Below are 12,827 nucleotides of genomic sequence, written 5' to 3'. Positions count from 1 at the left end.
GCGCCGCAATCACGTGAGTATGGTTTGTGTTTTTTTAACTACCCTGCTCCCCCCACTAACGCTATGGAAGTCGCCAACTTATTCCATAGCTGAAGAGTTACAGAATTCCACTGGCACAAATGTAAGTACAAAAACTGTGTAGCGGGAGCTTAATGGAATGGGTTTCCATGGCCGAGCACCTGTATGCAAGCCTCACCTCACCAAGACCAATGACAAGCGCCGGATGGTGTGGTGTAATGCACACCGACACTGAACTGTGGAAACGTGTTTTGTGGGGTGACAAATCACGCTTCTCTGTTTGGCAGTCAGATGTGCTAATCTGGGTTTGGCGGATGCCGGGAGAACATTACCTGCCTGACTGCATTATGTCAACTGTGAAGTTTGGTGGAGGAGGGATAATGGTATGGGGCTGTTTTTCAGGGTTTGGGCTAGGCCCTTTATCTCCAGTGAAGGGCAATCTTAATGCTTCAGCATACCAAGTCATTTTGGACAATGCTATGCTTCCAACTTTGTGGCAACAGTTTGGGGAAGGCCCTTTTCTATTGCAACATGACTGTGCTCAAGTGCACAAAGCAAGGACTACAAAGACATGGTTTGATAAGTTAGGGGTGGAAGAACTTGATGGGACCGCACAGAGCCCTGACCTCAACCCCATCGAACACCTTTGGGATGAAGTGGAAAGGAGATTGCGAGCCAGGCCTTCTCGTCCAACATCATTGCCTGACCTCATAAATGCTCTACAGAATGAATGGGCACAAATTCCCACAGAAACACAACAACATCTTGTGGAAAGCCTTCCAAGAAGAGTGGAAGCTGTTATCACTGCAAAAGGGGGACCAACTCCATATAAAAGTATATGCACTTCAATACAATGTCATAACAGTCCCTGTTGTTGTAATGGCCAAGCATCTAAATACTTTTGTCCATATAGTGTATGAACACTTGAAGAATTGCTGTCAAAGGTGCATCAACAAAGTATTGAGCAAAGGCTGTGAATACTTATGTACAAGTGATTTTTAGTTTTTTACTTTCAATAATATATATATATATATATATATATATATATATATATATACACACAGTGCTTTTTTTCCCATTGAACGCTGGGAACGGCGTTCCGGCACCTTTTTTTTAACTTTTTTTTTTTCTCTGCGGTGCTGCTACAACCTTCACCCCACCAATAAATTTAAAGCTCCACTCTCAACCTACTATGAAATTAATATTTCACACCGCATCCGCATCACATAAAATACCCCCCTACACATACATTAAAATCCATCTTCCTCTCTCCCCCACACATATATTAAAATGCCCTCCAGGCTTATGTTTACAAAGAAACTATTGTACTTATACATTAAATCCCCCCACCTTACATTAAAAGCACATGAGAACCCACACACACACACACACACACAATCACATTCACACACTTCCTGTGTCTTGTGTCCTCCTACTACACACATCATACATGCAGGCAGTGGAACAGAGAGGGGCTGGGACACACAGTGCAGACAGAAACAATCTATACAAGCTGCAAAGCGGTTGGTACCAGGGGCAGGGTCCAGCCACCCCAAGCATACAGTGCTGAGAGGGGGGTTTCCAGGCATTAGTAACCCCACCCCCCTGGGTTTGTCTATGCTGGAGCATGTAAAAGTTAAATTTTTCTGAATATTGCAAACAGAAGCCTAACATTTTTAAATGCTTTTTTTCTGCTGTTTGTTTTTTGCACAAGAAAACAGTATTAATTACAAACATTTCACTACACACTCATTTTTGTACGCACAGCCTCCACCCAAAAGCGGACACCACCAGTGCCAGCAGCAGCAATCGCTACTCAGTAGGATGACTCTTTAGAAGGTAGATCCACCTATGTTGTAGTGAAAGGAAAAAATGCTATTAATCATTTGCCTGTAATGAAATATACATGTAAATGCTATAGTACAGATAATGCTTATTAATGTTTTTTTTGTTTTTTTTCAAAGGAACATAACAAGCACAATTGGAGACACCGCAGATACGGATGCACCAGATATCCAAAGTGAAGTGTACATTACCCTTGAAAGTGTGCCGGACGTCAGTGAAGTGTCGCAGCATCCTGAGTCTCCACCAAAAAGCCACTCCAGAGAATCCCCCACAGAGCCAAGGCCATAATTTGGCACAGTAAATCCGCCAGTTTAGTGAGGTGCAGGCAAATTTGATCCAATTCCACCAGGACTCACTGAAGGGAATTCAAAAGCAACTTGCCAAAGGATTTAGGTATTTGTGTAATATACAGGACCAGCAAATTAGGGTATGTATCACTATGGAGCGTGTAGACACTTCTTTGGTTCACATGAACACTGACATAAATATTCTAACTGGGGTAGTCCGTGAGCTGTCCTCCAATTAAAATACCATTTGTGGCCAAATAATGGCACGTCTACCGGTGCCCCCATCGTCAGGTGGTAGCAACCAGATCACTACCCCAAGTCCATCATTACCCCTTACTCCTGTGTGTAGCAGTGGGAGGATCAGGGGTAACAGGAGGCCATACGCCAGCCGAGCAAAGTCTCCAGAGACCGCAGCCAAGAATATTTTTTTTCAAAGTAAACAAAAATAAAAAATGTTTATTTGTTTTACAGTTATGGCAAAGTGACTTTTTTTTTTATTATGCATCACAGACTGTTATTTCTATTTATTTAAATTTTGCTAGGAAATAAATATTTTACTTATGCATACTGCTGTTGTTTACTTTGGTAATCTGGGTACACTTATGATAAAGTTTTTATATTTCAATAATACCACATGGTTATTTCCACAAAAATGTATATAATTTCTAAAGGCCAAAGGTAAGTCCTACCACCCCTCTATGACAGAGGTGTCATAAAGCAGGATTGACACCCATATTCAGAATCACTGATAACTAAACATAAATACATGTAGATGATTGCAGCACTACATAAAAACACCCCCCCCCCTCCCAAAAAAAAAATACATGTGGCCTGTACAGCCTGGTGCTGTGGATGTTCCTCTCTCCCTGTCGGTGCTGACTCCAAAATCAGATGTTGCTGCAAAAAAAAAGTAATGGCCATTCGGGCCCCTTTTTATAGTCCTCATTAACCTGCATAGACCAATGGCTGATGTGTTTGCTAATCACGCATTTTGTAGTGCAACAAAAATTTAATTTAAAAGGTGACCCCATCTGGAAATATTGTTACAAGTGTATAAATGTTTCCACATCATACAATAATAAATATTGTACCACTGTTGATTAAATAGTGAAAAAAAAATTATACCAAAAAACCCTTACATATATTCTATAGTTAAAATTGGCCCAATACTTTATTCTTAAAATAAATTGTCCCCCGTAAGAAAATTCCAAATCATTTTTGCACCTCTACAACAGAAAAATGGGCTTTTAAACTTCCATTATCTCTTCTGTTATATTAACATTGCCCTGCAGAGTGACAGTGATTTGTTTGGTATTCTCGCCTATAGAAAGCAGTGATTTTGTATTCAAACTCAAGCGAGTTTGCAAAATCGCAGCTTCATACATTTGGCAATTTGTGTTGCTAGAGTAGCAAAAAATTGGGACTGCGATCTTGAAAACAGCGCTCTTGGCGATTTTATATAAAATCAACGGTTAATAAATAGCAATTTTAAACTCGCTGGATAATCAAAGTCAAAACAAGAAAGCATAACTGGGTAGGATTTTTTGTGAATTATAGGTGACATTCTGCAGATCCCGATAGTACCAACTATGTCTGGATAAACTTTAAGGGATTGGCACCTTTTCTCCAGAAAAACTCTGAACTCATCCTACTACATAAAAAAAGCTGTCAATGAGTACTAAAAGAGATGCCACAAAATCATATTTTGAGTGTCTTGCACATTTTATGCCTTTTGGAAATAATCCTTAAAGTGGATGTTAGGAAAATAGCTTTAGGAACAACGTTTTGGAAACAATGTATTACTCTCTTTCCATGCATCAAGTCAGAAAGGAGGAGAGGGTTGGTATTTAGAGCTGGGAGGTTTGCCATAGAGCAGGCTTGGGCAACCAATGGCCCTCCAACTGTCCTGTAACTAAATGCCCCTTTGGGTGACAATCATTCTGGGACTTTTAATTTCCCAGCACTTGTAGAGCCACAAACGGAAGCAGTCTCTGACAAGATGGAATCCCAGTATCTACAGTAAGGACACTCGGGGATATCCAAATCAACTTCCGTTTTCTACCCACGCTGCGGCCACGGGTTGGGACCTTAGTGACGCAGGCGCCGGGAGATGGCGTTTGTGCAGCTGGAAGCAGAGCTAAAATGGCGGCGCTGGAGGTAGCGGAGAGGTCAGAGGGTATTGATAATTGAGTATTTTTTGGAGTAGTTTATTTTATTAACTATACTGACTGAGCGATAAGTTCATTCTTTACATTTGCTTTCTGGGACTCTGTTTTAACGTATTAAGCTGGTTTCAACTTCCAACGTTACTGTTGAATCATACAAATACTCGTGCTTTATAGAGAATAAAACTGTCAGCTGCAAAATCAAATAACGTCGTTTATTATAATGGTGTGTGAGATCTGTCTCCTTTCAGTTAAGTCATGTACTTGTGCTTGCTGTGATTTGTCCTTGAGTGATCGAAGTTTGCACAGTGATTATATTATATTAATTATCGGCCAACGAGTCCCTAAAATACACTTTTTTAAACTGTGTGTCAAAGGATAAACAGTTTAATCAGTGTTTTAATATATATTTGTTTTAATTATCCATCATTCCCATACAGTACACAGTGGAACTTTTGGATTGCTGTATTAAAATATAGTTTCTAGGCAACAGTTTCTAAACATTTGTTCTTGTTTTATATAGTTTTCATTTCAAGACAGAAGCATCAACCGAAAAAGTTGAAATCTTTAGGAATGCCAATGGAAGTCCTGTTCATTGCACACAATATGAAATGTCAATTTGAAAATTAATTTTAACTGAACTGGCATTTGGATTTTTTTGTTGAAATAGGTTTGTTTTAACATTCCACTGAACTATATAGTGAGGCATGAAATTATGTGGAGAGGTGCAATAAATCTAAATATATAGCATGGCCACAGCCATTTTAACCATACACTTCATAAGTGGTGTGTCATTTATTAAAATCAATAGCAGTTGTACAATGACCAATTAGATAGAAAACTACATGAACCATAAAGGCTTTCCTGCAACAGTAGACTCCATCACCACTAGCTTGCTAAATTTAGTTGGAATCGTTTTAATTGTCTCACTCTGCACAATGTTATTTGGGTTGCCATATCATCTATTTAAAGGAGGACTCCAGGGGGTATATTTGCTAAACTGTGGATTTGACAAAGTGGAGATGTTGCCTATAGCAGCCAATCAGATTCTAGATATCATTTATTTAGTACATTCTACAAACTGATAGCTAGAATGTGATTGGTTACTATAGGCAACATCATCATCATCACTATTTATTTATATAGCGCCACTAATTACGCAGCACTGCAGAGAACTCATTCACATCAGTCCCTGCCCCCATTGGAGCTTACAGTCTAAATTTCATAAAACACACAGACAGACATAGAGAGAGAAACTAGGGTAATTTGATAGCAGCCAATTACCTGGTATGTTTTTGGAGTGTGGGAGGAAACCCACGCAAACACGGGGAGAACATACAAACTCCGCACAGATAAGACCATGGTCGGGAATTGAACTCATGACCCCAGTGCTGTGAGGCAGAAGTACTAACCACTTAGCCACCGTCACTTTTTCAAACTCGCAGTTTAGTGAATATACCCCCAGGACTATTATCTTTGCAATAAAATTCTTCTCTCCCATTCTAGTGTGTCTGCAGTTTTCCCAACCCTGGACTCCAGCTGTAAAGGATAAATCCACCCCTGATTATCTGCATATACAAGCAGTACTGTCAGTTTAAATTCTAACTCCAAGCAATGCGTCCTGGGACATTGCAGGAGACCAGAGTTGTAAGCATCCCCTGAACCAGGTCTGTTGGTTGGGGGTGGAAGGTTTATTTGGAAAATAAAATATTTCCAGAGTGCTCTTCTTTAAAACCAGACACATAGGGGGGTATTCAATTGTTCGTCCGGACGGCTAAAATACTCGCGCTCTAAAAGTATTACCGTTAATACAGTAATTACTCGCTGAATTTCGCTGCGAGTTCAAATCCAGCGAGTAAATTACCGTATTAACGGTATTTACGCGCAACATTACCTTATTAACGGTAATACTTTTAGAGCGCGAGTATTTTAGCCGTCCGGACGAACAATTGAATACCCCCCATAAAATATACATGCTCAGGGCAAAATAAATACTGGGTGCCATAAAACATAAAATTCCCTTCAGGTCTCAAACCTGCTGTCAATCTATTGATGGCATTCAGTTTTTTTTCCTACTACATACAAAAGTAGACTTCTGTTAAGTACAGGAAGTTAACTGCGTGACCAGGCAGTGGGGGATTTCTTCTTGCTTCAAAGGTAAAGCTCAAAAGCCAAATTCTAACTATAACAATTCTGATGCAAAATTGCTGTTTTACTTTCACAAAAGAAACAGGTATCCTTGATCTTTACACTGTATATAGAAAGCAGCAACAATTTACACATCACTGCATAATTAGTGACAGGTTGGAATTGTGATGTTAGAAAAGCACTGGGAGCAGGTGTTCAGTTATGTTTGCAGTTGTTACTATTGAAGCATGCATCTGAACTAATTGGAATGAAACTATGCAGCATGTTAATATGTTAACAATATAGCAAGCCATCATGTTCCAGTTGTTAAAAGAAATTATTGTCAAGATATTCCCTTTTTATATATTTGTGAGTTAACTACCTGTCTGACATATTATTTTTGTTTTGTCAAAGTTCTTTTTTAGGGCTACCTTGCATAATCCATATTAGGATAGATACACCGATACATAGCTGTGGGTCCCTAGCAGAATACATAGTAGAATAGACACAGATAAATGGATCTCTTGATTAATCTGGGGAGGGAGGACTGAAAAAGCTTAGATAAAAGGAGAAAGAAACTGCTGAGGAATGATTTTGCAGTGCTATTGCCTGGCACTACACATGGTGCTTGTTTTGGGGAGTGTGTTAAACTTATGTGGCTTTCAAAGTGTGGAAAGTCCTTTGATCTGTTTACAAATGAAGAAAAGAGTGATAGGGTGAGAATGGGAAAGTAAAATGCACACAAAAATAACTTCTACTTATAACTAACTAGCCTGCCCATTAATACATGAAATACCTCCCCAAATATTTCTACCAGTAGCCAGCTCATTCTGCCTTTTAATCTCAGCAATCATTGTATCAGTCGTTGTGTCTATTATTTGGGTGCCAAGACAACCTGGGGGGCATTCCTTGCTTTACTTGGAGGTCATACTCGCCTAGTGTATTTGCAGTCAGAAGAGGAGATTCAGAGGAGCAAATGATTGATGATCTAGGCAGATTAGAATCAAGTGATTGATGATCTAGGTAGACTAGAGGAATAGTCAGGCGTGAACAGCTACAGTTTAAAACCAAAAATTGCAAAATCATGCACTTGGATCTCAAAAACCCAAAAGCTAAATGACTCTATAATGGAAACTACTGAAGAGGAAATGGATCTGGGTGTCACTAGTTCAGGTGACTTAAAGGTATATAAGCAATGTAAACAGAGCAATAAGAGAGGCAAGCCAAATGCTTGCTTGCATAGGGAGAGGAATCAGTAGCAGAAATAAGTAATAATGCCACTGTATAGGTCATTAGTATGGCCTCATCTAGAATACTGTGTTCAGTTCTGGAGGCCATATCTCCAGAAGGATATAAATATATTAATGCAGACTTGGCCAACACATAGTTCTCCAGGTGTTGTGAAACTACACGCCCAAGCATGTTTTACCAGTAGATAGCAGCCAATGGCTGGCAGGACATGCTGGGACTTGTAGTTTCACAACACCTGGAGAGCCACAGGTTGGTCAGGTCTGCATTAGCGACTGTACAAAGAAGGGGAAATAAAATGGTGCTATGGCCTACAGCACAAAACTTACCTGAAAGGAATAAAATATCTTAATATGTGTAGGTTTGAGCAAAGTAGGGAAAAAGGGGACATTATAGAAACTTTCAAATATATCAATGGTTTTAACAAGGTACAGGAGGGAAACCGTCTTCAAAGGAAGAGAAGTATTAGAACATGAGGACATGCACATAAACTGGAGGGAAGTAGGTTCGGAGGAAATTTGAGATAAAATTACTTCACAGAAAGGGTAGTGGAGAAGTGGAATAGTCTCCCATCAAAGGTGGTAGAGGCCAATACAATAGAGAAATTTAAGCATGCTTGGGATAGCCATAAGGATATAACAAAAAACTAAAGATCAAATAGTTTGATGTTGCCATAGGTTAAAAAATGGGCTCACTCGATTGGCCAAGTTGCTCTTATCTGCCATCAAACTCTGTGTTTCTATGTTTCATTAGACATTTAATCCCGTAACCACGTGATTCACAAGCATGTCAATTTGCACCTATATTTCTAGATACCTGGATGACTGCACTTATAGCAACGTGATCCCTGTTCTTGACCTCACTACATTTCTTCCATTTTCTGTCTGCCTGCCTTCTACAAGGAGATCTAAAAACACATTTAAGGGAAAGGAGGGAGGTAGACTGGGGCCCAAATAGAACAAAATTTTGAGGACATAGAGTGGACATTGTGAGCCAAAATATGTGGGCTGAATGGTGTAGCAGGGAGCATATGGCAAGGAATCAGTTTACACACCAGGGAGCTGTAGAGAAAAACTGATGAGGAGCAGGAGAACAGCTAGAAAAAGAGCGAAGGACACAGGAAAGAAGAGGGGGGGGATGGGGCAGAGTGGCAACTGGTGTATGGGAGGAAGCAGTTTCAGGCAACAGTTCACAGAACACATGAATGCATAAAACTAGTGGGACACGGGTGCATTGTGTGCCCGTTTTTTTAATTCCATATTTAAATATTTAACTTAACAGTTGCACACTCATGTTTGCCTGCACATAGCAGGCCACATAGTAGCAAATCTCTTAACGCTGATGAGCTCAATGGACACTGCAGTATTCATAGAGCCAGTAACTGTGAATTTAGACTGCTTGCTATATGCAGACAAATACAGTGTGTGTGCAATGACGTCAGGCTCTCAGGACTGACACACTCAAAAGTGCTTGTGTGTCACTAACTTATATAACTGTAATGTAAATGTGTCACAGGGAGCAATACCTTACATCCTAGACTAGATTTTACTCTGTCATAAGATAGCAATTGGCTTTCATCTCTTATTTACTGACTGTGATATATTATATCAGTCCATGTATAAATGTCTCCATATGCAACACCTGTTACAACCCTACCTTCTTCCATTTGTAATATTTAGAAATGTAATAACTTGTTACTGACCAAAGTTGTAATGATTTACCCTACAAATTGCAAATAGGCATGTTTCAGAAATTAAAAACATATCAACAGCAACTATAATGTAATTGAAAAAGTGTTGTTGACATTTATGGGCCTGTCAATGCTTTGGAAACCCATAGTTGCAATAGGTTTTCACATTTCAGATTACTAGTCTGCAACTTCTACCAACTTTCACAATGCCACCCCTGCAATTTCCCTGGTTTTTCAAGCCGGGTTTTTGAGATGTCACAGAGCATCCCTGCCCAGAGAACCCGTTCACACTGCACCTTGGACCCGGGAATATCCCTGGTCCACCCTGTTCATACTGAACACGGGTCTGCTCTGAAAATAAAGTGCTAGTCATCACAAGAGGAGCTTTGATTGGCTGAAAAGTGTTGAGGCAGAAATCCAAAACCGTGAATGGGATGGAGATCCCAGGAAAACATAATCGGGGATGCAGCTTACCCCTTTGTGGTGATGGTTAATAAAGGGCTTCACCCAGCAACATAAATCTTCTGCGCAACAAATTCGATTCACCCATACCCTCAGCTCTGCTCTGATGGTGGTAGAAAATGCCTTTGGATAATTAAAAGGACGTTGGCGGTGTTTATTGAAACGCAATGATGTTGATATCAAACTTGTGCCCCATGTAGTTGCTGCTTACTGTAGTTTACACAATATTTGTGAAATATAGAAAAAGCAGTTTCAGCCACGTACAGGACTCTAAACTATGGATGTGTTGTCTGTGTGTTCTACAACTATTGAGGAAGAACATACAAATACCTCTGCAGACATCATTTGTACCACTATCACCGCCAATCTGTCATCAATAATCGAGTAGAGCGGACAAAGGGTTATCTGAACAAAATATTTGTATTCAAAGTGTACAAAATACTTTTTAAAGGGTACATATTACATCATATGTACCAATATAAATCAAAATCAAAAAGTGTGTGTTTTTTCCAAAAGGTCACAATACTATTGTAGTAAAAAAAAAAAAACATAAAAGAATATAGTTATACATTAACATTAATACATTATACAAAATATACAGTTTAGACACGTGCCAATACAGTAGTGCAAAATAAAACTGCTTACATTATAAACATTTTACATATACAAAACATTGTATATATTGTTGCCTTAAAAACAGGCAAAAATTGTAACTGTACTGTACATACTTTCATTACCTATAACTGACGGTAATGTGGAGTAGCCGGGTACTCAGGGTTATCATCATCATCATCATCAACATTTATTTATATAGCGCCAGCCAATTCCGGAGCCATTTGTGGAGGATGATGTGGAGTGTTTAGTGGTGTACCTGGGTTAGGGGGAAATATTTGTTGCTCTCTGTTATATAAAGAATAACAGAATTAATGTGGCCTGGAGGCTTTGGTTGAGGTTGTGCATGTCCTTGAATTCTTGACATAAGGCGATCTAGGTAAGCCATCATGAATTCATGGTTCTCCCTCAGAATCAGCTCCTGCATACCCATTATTTGTGTTATGAAAGTCCAGAAACTCACGCTCATTGTCCATGAAGCGTTGGAGACGTGCGTCTTCTTTGGCCGTCATAGTCATATCCCTTTCCTTGAGCTGCTCTACCATTACTGCGTGTGACAGGATGGACCGTCTATGCCACCCTGTCTGCTGTTGCTTGGAACCAGCTGGGCTTACATTGCACTATTCACTATCGTTATCCCAAATGCGCCCTCTTGCCGCAGTAGGAGGGGCTTACAAATGCTGCCACCACTGGACTCCTTAGGGATCCAGTACTGGGTTTCTTCTGGGTAACGGACGCTGCTAATGTACCCCTTACTAGTGTAGCTGGACTGTTACTCCTGACCTTTTCCGATTGATCAGGGTTGCTGTGGATGGATACCCCCTGTCCTATCGCACTGGTCAGCACTGCTGGGTAGCGGGCAGAGTTGTGGTACCGGGAAAGGTGGGTCCAAACCTCAGTAACAGCCAGGAATGGATTAGATTTTGGGTCTAATCTGTAGGTCACAGGAATACTGAAGTGTCCAAGCAGGTTTTTGAAGCAAGTCTTGTTTATTTGCTCACACTGGTTGAAGGTACCAGGAGCAGGTCAAATGAAGCAATAAGAACAATTTTCAATACAAGACAGGGCTTTTTATACCGATTTGAACACAGCCTCATGGGCTATTTTTAGAATCCGAGTGCAATTTGTTTACCCAAACATGGATTTACATGTAATGCAAAGCTAACAATATTTACACTTCTCTGTTATGTGCTAAAAGTTGATGCTTGCGTTATCTGAGATCCAGTAACACCAGAAAGGCAGGCAGCAGCCCCCTGCTGGGTATACAGGCTAAACAGGTTTTTGTCACTTTACATAAAGACTTACTTAACATTTTCTGCTATCACCAAATAGACTTCCTCTTGCAAAGATACAAACCCAAACAATGACACTTGCATACAAAACACATCCCAATGTAACACGATAAGTGCATTTCAAATTGTACATTGGTGCCTGCACCTCTGATTGAAATACATTTCTACAATAAATTATTTCTACATGATCCAGCCACAAATAAGTTATTTATCAGTCATCCAGTCACACTGTGGTCATGGGTTTTGTTGCTTGTTCCATCTTATTCAGCTTCTTCTTCCTTTTAGGAACATTGTAAAGTAGAGATGGGAAAAAAGAATGGAAATACATTAGGGACACAGAGGATGAATATTGCTGCAAAATTATATAGCCGTGTTGTAAGCTGATATGAGCCTGAGGCCTCCTCCTTCCTACACAGTAGCTTAATGCTGCAAGAAAACATGTTCATGTTTTATTATGTTTTTACGTTTAGTTTCGTAGTTTTGTTTAGTTTTTAGTTTAGTCATGTTACACTGTCATATATTTATTTCATTCACTTTAAAAAATTAAGATGAATAAACTTACTGTTTGAACATAATGTCGAGTTCTGCGACAATGTCGAAGGTTGTGCCTCTGCCAACGGTTGGGTGTCTGGTGAAGGTTGTTAGTGTTCCAATTCCTCTGCGGACATATTAATGGTTTCTTTTGTCAGATTTGAACACTTCAAATCAGCAGGTTCTTCCAGCGAATTATCGCTAATCATCAGTGATGGCACGCTTGGCTGTAGGACTTTGAGCGTCACGGCAGCTTAATGATGACAATGCGATGGGATTTGCCAGGGCAGAGTTGCGTTTCATTGGTCATAAAATTGACATTCCATGCGGGCACCACCACTTATTCTCCGGTTGTGGTCATGCACTTTGGAGTATTGCCTGCAAAGTGACTTTAATTTATTTACCACCGTTTGCTGGCTGCGCTTTATCCCACACTGTGTTAGTATTTTTGATATGCTATAGTACACTGTTGCATCCTTAACAGTACCTGTGATCTGTTTCTTTATCTCCTCTCCTCTAACGGCCAACAGCTCTCACACCTCGTCATATA

The 12,827-nt window shown here is 39.9% G+C and overlaps 1 protein-coding gene across 4 annotated transcripts in view; it reads left to right on the top strand.

The window, feature by feature from the left end:
- The first annotated feature begins 4,232 nt into the window (after positions 1–4,232).
- The window catches only part of LOC142107788 (transmembrane protein 11, mitochondrial-like), a 31,932-nt gene continuing 23,337 nt past the window's right edge, over positions 4,233–12,827 (top strand). The window contains exons 1-2 of one of the 4 annotated variants that reach the window (XM_075191406.1): positions 4,250–4,318; positions 5,822–5,982. Coding sequence is in view for 1 of the 4 variants with exons in the window: in XM_075191404.1 (XP_075047505.1) it covers positions 4,293–4,318 (26 nt within the window). In the remaining 3 variants the exon portion in view is untranslated. Of the gene's footprint in view, positions 4,327–5,821; positions 5,983–12,827 lie in introns of all 4 variants that reach the window. The other 3 variants (XM_075191407.1, XM_075191404.1, XM_075191405.1) reach the window with 3 other exon arrangements.

The sequence above is a fragment of the Mixophyes fleayi genome, chromosome 11, assembly GCF_038048845.1.
Source record: "Mixophyes fleayi isolate aMixFle1 chromosome 11, aMixFle1.hap1, whole genome shotgun sequence".
NCBI lineage: Eukaryota > Metazoa > Chordata > Amphibia > Anura > Limnodynastidae > Mixophyes > Mixophyes fleayi.
Note: the sequence above shows the minus strand (reverse complement) of the source record. Positions and strands in the feature narration are given on the sequence as shown.